This window comes from Photinus pyralis, unplaced genomic scaffold (assembly GCF_008802855.1).
Source record: "Photinus pyralis isolate 1611_PpyrPB1 unplaced genomic scaffold, Ppyr1.3 Ppyr1.4_LG5, whole genome shotgun sequence".
Lineage (NCBI taxonomy): Eukaryota > Metazoa > Arthropoda > Insecta > Coleoptera > Lampyridae > Photinus > Photinus pyralis.
Genome location: NW_022170596.1, coordinates 24009574 through 24017011, shown reverse-complemented (window position 1 = coordinate 24017011; position 7438 = coordinate 24009574). Strand labels below are relative to the sequence as shown.

General features: G+C 35.5%; 1 protein-coding gene across 3 annotated transcripts; it reads right to left on the bottom strand.

Annotated features, from left to right (window-relative positions):
* Nucleotides 1–154: 154 nt before the first annotated feature.
* LOC116172129 (trypsin alpha-3-like) lies at nucleotides 155–6892 on the bottom strand. 3 transcript variants are annotated; one of them, XM_031489276.1, is made up of 7 exons: nucleotides 6779–6892; nucleotides 2971–3020; nucleotides 2222–2485; nucleotides 2054–2170; nucleotides 1855–2007; nucleotides 440–599; nucleotides 155–392 (listed from the first exon to the last, which is right to left on the bottom strand). In XM_031489276.1, exons 1-6 carry the CDS (start codon nucleotides 6834–6836, stop codon nucleotides 441–443), a joined length of 801 nt encoding a protein of 266 aa, XP_031345136.1. In that variant the 5' UTR covers nucleotides 6837–6892; the 3' UTR covers nucleotides 155–392; nucleotide 440. The 3 variants fall into 3 exon arrangements, with proteins under 3 accessions (XP_031345136.1, XP_031345135.1, XP_031345137.1); XM_031489275.1 differs by having other exon boundaries at nucleotides 155–599; XM_031489277.1 differs by lacking the exon at nucleotides 155–392 and having other exon boundaries at nucleotides 468–599; nucleotides 1825–2007.
* Between the last annotated feature and the right edge of the window lie 546 nt (nucleotides 6893–7438).

Here is a 7438-nt window from a genome sequence, read left to right as displayed (position 1 = left end):
AATTTTTTCTATATCCGCTAAAAACTGAAAACAATCATCTATTACTGGATTCAATATCCTGTTACAAAATTACAGATATTCTTCTATAAAAGGATAATAAAAACAGACACACTTTCGGTTAACAAATACAATTTATTTATTTTTATTATCTAGGCGACGCCGACGGCGCTACATATATACAATATTTAGGTACATAATATTATGTTTGAGGTAGGTATACATATAATGTGAATCGAAATCTAACAGTAACCAGGTAGTTTCTTACATTCTGGCTTTGACCAAAACAATCTCCTTTTACAGTTTAATGTCTTGCTTTTTCTTATCCACTTCATTTCTTATTCCTAGTTGTTTAAAAGGGCTCATAAAAATAGGTTGTATAGGTATAGCTAAGACTTTAACAATCATCCAAAAAAGAATATGAATAGATAGGTGTACGAACTCTAATTTTTATCCAATGTCCTCATTGCATCTTGAATCCAATCTCTGTAGAACACAATATCGGTGTACACCCCGGGAAAGTCGGCATCCGCGCAGCTCAGTCCACTGGAAATGATCCCCACTAATTTTCCGCTACAAACCAGTGGCCCTCCGGAATCACCCTACAAGCAATTTACTGTATTCTATTTTTAGCGCATTTCCACAAAAATAAAAAAAAAATGCGCTATTGTGGCCACTTTGTCCGTCCGTCCGTCCGTCCGTCCGCTCGTTTTGCGACGCTACTAGTTCTTTATCTTAAGAGCTATTGTTCTACTTTTTCGCTATTTGGTTCGTTATGGTGTCGAGTCTTGTACCAAGGAAGGAATTTTTTCTGTACCGCTTACAAAAAAAGTTATTGTAAAAAAAAACAAAAAACCGTTTTTTACATGTTCCATAATTTTACACTTTTGCCGTTTATTAACGATCCTAGAGATCGTTAATAATTTTGCATTGCTATCTGTCGCCTGCCGGTTGGTCTCTCCGTCTGTTCCTTTGTCTGTCTGTCCATCTATCTGTCCGTGTGAACGATAATTTTGTTTAGAAATGTTCGATCGCTTTTACATCTCCGTTAGTTATGAACTGAATTGCATGAAATTCAATATGGGCATAGCTTTAGCCATATAATACGCAATGCAAAAAGTTGAATCGAATCGATTCAAAATTCACAGTGCCCTTTTCGCATCTCGACCATTTATAAACCGAATTGCAAACTGTTTTACTTATAAAAGTATTTGCATGAAATTTGATACATATGCACTTGGAATAAAGGAAAATCAAACGCCAATTTCAAAATTTGGTTTTGCGCATGCGCAGTGCCAACTTTTTTATTTGTGGAAGAATTTAAACGAAATTTTATACATAGGCACTTGGGATAAAGGAAAATCAAACGTCAGTTTCAAAATTTGGCTTTGCGCATGCACAGTGCCAAATTTTTTATTTATGGAAGAATTTAAATGAAATGTGATACATAAGTACTTGGAATAAAGGAAAATCTAGCGCCAGTTTCAAAATTTTATTTTGCGCATGCGCAGTGCCAACTTTTTTATCTATGGAACCATTTAAGTGAAATTTGATACTTAGGCGCTTGGAACAAAGGAAAATCTAACATTAGTTTTAAAATTTAGGTTTGCGCATGCGCAGTTCCAACTTTTTTATTTAGAAAAGCATTGAAATGAAATTCTTCTCATAAACTGAAATTGAAGTAGCACGTCAAAAATGGATTGCCCATGTGCAACGCTATCTTTCATATTTGTGGCCGGATTTTTAAGATTTTAACAGAAGTTGCATCTTACAAATGGGAAATGAATGCAAGTGGAAATGCGCTTTATGTAAATCGTTTACGATTACTTTTTAACTTGTTTAACTTGTGTAAAATACCTGGCAAGCGTCTTTGCCCCCAGCATACGATCCGGCGCACAACATCCCAGGGTGTAGCGTAACACCTGCTACTCTATACATCGATGAGCACTTATTCAAAGTAAAAACGTGTACGTCAACCAAATGCAATTCATGGTTTAGTTTTGTAGGAGACTAGAAAAAATAAGTCAATGAAATCCCACTTCCTTGTATATCTTACCGGTTGTATGGATCCCCATCCTGAAGCAACACAAGTCTCACCGGCCTTTAGATGATCAGTATTTAATGGAATCGCGTTTATCGGCATTTCTGGACTTAATGGCAACTCTGAGTTTAGCTGTAATGTCTAATGCTGTACCACTACCCCCTTATGTTTAAGGGTACCTACCCTCAACAAGGCGATATCATTTTCCGCAGCCCCCGGATGGAAATCCTTATGAACAACAATTTTAGCGACATTTCGCTTTGTACTGTTTGTCATCATCTCCAGTTCCGTTTGCCCCACTACCACGAATATGGCGCGCGGATTAAGCATGGCGGCTCTCGAGGCGATTTGTATAACGATACAGTGCCCTGCTGTTAATATGTAGAATGGACCTATTATTGTACCACCACAAAAATGATTAGAACCGGTCCTCAATCTTAAGCTAGCCTAAAAGGTCAGAGTGAGCTGGATATCTTCATACGGAAGGTTTTATAATATAGCTACATACAACAGTGCACATTTATCTAGCTTTCTATAATGACTTTTCGTAACTTTTTCAAGGCTTTTGGAACTACTTATGCTATAATATACCGTATTGCACTTGAAAGAATGTTTTCCTGTGTTGACGTTACAATGAGTTCCAATAATGCTTTAAGTTGAGTTGAGGTTTAAAGGCGCATAATAATGTGTGATTGTAAAATTGAAGAATGAAGCATCATATTGTTGGAAAATGCTGTGGAGTAGTATTTGCGTAATGATCACAAGATTTGTTTCGAAAGCACAGCGTTATTAAAAAAAACTATGGGGTGGAAGTGTTAATGCTCCAAAGCCTTATTAAAAAATAAAATTTCTTTTCATAGCTAGGTAGATGGCATAACTCCCTTCGTATACTGTACCGTGCAATATTGTCCACCGAAACTTTACGTACATACCTGGTAAGGGAGGTAACCAGGACGTCCTCCAATAATTCTTACGCTTAACCCTGTAATGAACCATATTTTTGAAACAAGAAGCAGAATATTTCATCTCGCATACCTGGCACCCGCACTTAGCCCAAATCAAGTAAAAATATGCCTATAATTTAGGACTAATTAAAGACTAATTTGTACCCAAATTAGATTTTCATTGTTTAAATAATTTATCCATTATTTAAACAATTTTTTTTCTGAAAATGGATAATTCTCGAAATTAGTAAGAAGAAAGGCAACGTATAATAAGGACTAATTTGTACATACAAACATTTTTTGTAAACAAATTGTATTGTTAGGACGTCGTCTGAGGGGCGCATGTTGGGGGGGAATATATCGAGGTCGAAAGAACGCACTCTGCTAAATCAGTAACGTTTATAATTTTGTATTGTATAAGAAAGGTCGCTATTGTTTTTCATCGACGTATCGACGTATACTATTGGACCAAAAAGTTATTGTAAAAATGATGGATGCGTGAAGATGTGGAGATCGTTCGGTAGGCATTCAGTTGTATCGGATTTTTGGGTTACAAGGTTAAGAACAAACTCACATGGAAAGATCATTGCTACAATTTAATAGTAAAACTTAGTACTATTATGTTACCAAATATACGCATTTTAAAGAAAGTAGACAAAGCTGTTGAGCAGTCCGTTCTATTTTTACGTAATTCTTCACACTTTGAGAACACAACAAACAAAAGTTTATTATGAACGTCTGCCATTATAGCTATTTATTTTTCATTTGGCTATTATATGCCAATTACATCTGTCTTATGAGATATATAAAGCAGACCATGATATCCTAGAGCGTAATGAACTGTTAATGCACTGTTATGTCATTATGCATCCAGACGTCCTGTCAAACTATTGATAGGGTTAATAATTAAAAAAGATGCTACTTGATTCGTATGAAGCACTTTTTGTTGTGCAAACAATAATCATTACATTTGTATATTATAGAAGCACATTATTTGGAATTATGAAAAATAAAATGTTGTATGCACCTCAGGCATTACTCGGGCGGGTTACAATCCCTCGAACCGGAGGCCTTCGCGATCTGCCGCCCTCGGCATAAATATCGCCTTAATGCCCGTGATGCATAAATACATTTAATTAACACATATTTGATTTCGTATTGAAAGACGTCTGCCAATCAAACTTTTCCCAGAAATTTTTGGAACAATACAGTTAGTACACGTTATTAATAAACTTCTGTTTGTCTTGTTGCCAAAATTAAAAAAATTACAAAAAAAAGTGGACCGCTCAATAGACATATGATACACTTACACGCTAGTTCTAGCCTATGTAAAGAGAAATCATCGCACAAAATCTGTCGTTATCTCTCGGTTTATATATTAAATTTTGGAACAAAAACATCCTCGTAACTTATTAAATGAGTTAACCCACAAATATGAATCTAGAAGACTGAATCTCCACATCCCACTCCATCGCCTATCTATTACCAGTATTATACGTATAAAATACTGTTATAAAAATCCAGTTTAAGAAAAAATGCAGGACAACTTCCAATTAAAAAATGAGCATTTAATTTTGAAGAGCTTTAATGTGTTTAATATTAAATGTTGTTTTTATCATTTTTATTATATTTTTTATGTGTATTGTAGCGAATATTCTAGAAATTCCAATAGACATCGAGAGGCCATAAAAGGTTAATCATCGAGTTGTGCTTCGAGTAAGTATTTAGTCCAGTCACAACAGGAAAATCAGAGGAACTAAAAATACTAGTTCCAATTTTTTTTTAAATGTGTAGGGAGAGGTTCCCTGAATAAGAAAAAATAAAATCCCTCCAAATCCCGATGCCGCTGGAGGAAGGGGGGCTTTAAACGACCCATTTTTCAGTTTTTCGCTTTTAACTCGAAAATGGTGCGTTACAGTGAAAAAGTTCTTCAGTACAAAATGAAAGCTTATTAAATTTGCTACAAGTTCGGTTATATACGCATCTTTACGAAAAACTGCACCGTGTTCGTGCTACCGGCTCCGGAAAGGTGGTAATTTCTAAACAAAATTGTTTTTCATTCACGTTTTTCGTATTTTTTCGCTTCTAAATCCTCCCCCGTTCATTTTAGGGGAAAATCGTCACAATAAAACCTGTACATCATTAACTTCAAAAGAATTCAATTTTATTGTATACAAAAATGTTCACAATGAGTAATCTGCTTGAAGGATCTCGTCGTCAATATCCTGGTCGATATCTTCCTCAAGGATAGGCGGACGGTTTAGGCAGTCACCTACCCATCCACAAACACGAGAGCAGTGGATGCCTGCCTTCCTACAACCACACCTGTTGTTGCATCCCGTAGCACAGCGGCAGAATATTGAAATTAAAATGTGATTTGGCGCAAGAGGTTCGGAGGACTTGACTGGGGTGAGGATTCCATCTTCATCCCTAACCCAACCCCATGCTTGTGGGTCGATGGTGGTATTACCCAGCCAAATTTGAGTTTGGAGGAAGACTATAGGGATGTTAATGCTTTTCCCCTAAAATGAACGAGGGAGGATTTAGAAGCCAAAATATACGAAAAACGGAAGTGAAAAACAATTTTGTTTAGAAATTACCATCTTTCCGGAGCCGGTAGCACGAAAACGGTTCAGTTTTCCGTAAAGATGTATATAACCAAACTTGTAGCAAATTTAATAAGCTTTCATTTTGTAGTGAAGAACTTTTTCACTGGAAAATGGATCGTTTAAAGCCCCCCCCCCCCTTCCCCCAGCGGCATCGGGATTTGAAGGGACTTTATTTTTTCTTGTTCAGGGAACCTCTCCCTACACATTTCTGAAAAAATTGGAACTAGTATTTTTAGTTCCTCTGATTGCCCATTTTTGATCTAAATTGACTGGACTAATTAAGCTCCCTCTCGTGTTATAAATTATCAGGGATAATTACAAAGTAATGTATCGTTTGTACCCACGAGGAAATTGTAACGTGTAAACACACGTGCATGGTTTTCTAATCAATCGTCTCATCGAAAGGAATTGCTTTCTACAAACTATAAATTTCATCCGCAACCCCTTTTTAAGATGAGTGAGTGACGGGGTGAGGGGGGGGGGGTTAGAAATTTATTTTGTCTTTCACACATCTACTAGTGATGTTAAAACTTTCAGTTCCAATATCTGCAGAACTGAGCGTAGGAGAAGGGTGAATATCTCGAAAATGGAGTGTCGACGGAAGGAAAATGCAAGATTGCGGAGAATTTTTCTACGGGCTTGAATCTTCTTTCATTTTATTGCGTATAGTTTGAATTTATGCCAGGCGGCCTTTAAATGCTTGTTACCTTAGGACTTTGAATATAAATATTATATTCAAAGCTTAGTATCAGTTTTCCGGCGGAACGGAAGTGGGTACAAATTCTAATGTTATGGTTACAAATTAGTCTTTAATCTATACTTTTGAGTTATTATTATTAATTCTGAGAATTGCCCTTTTTTAGTAAAAAATTGTTTAAATAATGTATAAATAAACAATGAAAATCTAATGGGGTACAAATTTGTCTTTAATTAGTACTAAATTATAGGCATATTTTTACTTGATCTGGGAAAAGTGGGAGTGCCAACTTTATCGACTTCAAAGCATAATCTGAGAAGTGAATATTTGAGAATGTGTCAATGCGTATTTATACTCACTAATAATATATAATTAGAATAAGTAATAAATAATAAGTAATAATAATAAAAGTGAAAAGTAAAGGTTTAGGTTATTACTAGTGAGCATAAATAGTAATGGAATATTTCTGTATAAAAGAAAGTAAACTTACCCCAATGACAAAACACACTAAAATAGAGAAACAGCGTAAGAAATCGTAACGCCGTCATTTTATCTAAAGACTCTGATGGTGTTTCAGAGCATCTTATGTTTTAAACTGTTTTATACCATAAAAATACTGTTATCTGCCTTTAGCTCACTTTTTTCGTGGTATCAGGTGAAACTAACTTTAATCGCGATTCTGGCAATAAACGATAAATACCTACCTGATTGATATGAACAATACCTATAAATGTTTTTTCCAAAGATTATCATTTCCTGAAATTCTTCATCTCACCAGAATTTTTGCGTCGTTATTAGGTACGTGGAGTGACATGTGACAATAGAGTTTATGGTTGGGCTGGCTCAGCTCCAGCTAGCCGTTGTGGGCAAAGTAGAATGTTGTGCAAACCCATACTGGGACTATTAATTTATTTGATGAAGTACCAATAAGCTTGAAATAAATGTAAGAACAGAAGATGCAAAGTCTCTACTTGGTAAAGATGGAAAGGTCAAGTGACAGAAAATCACAATCAAAGGACTCTCCAATTTATCTCTAAACTTATGAGGATTATTATTGGCAACACTGATGATATTGATATCTGTACGTTTTTAAATTTAATTAGGCACCTAAGCTTAAACTATATTTGCATGATTAGTGAATCCAAAATAA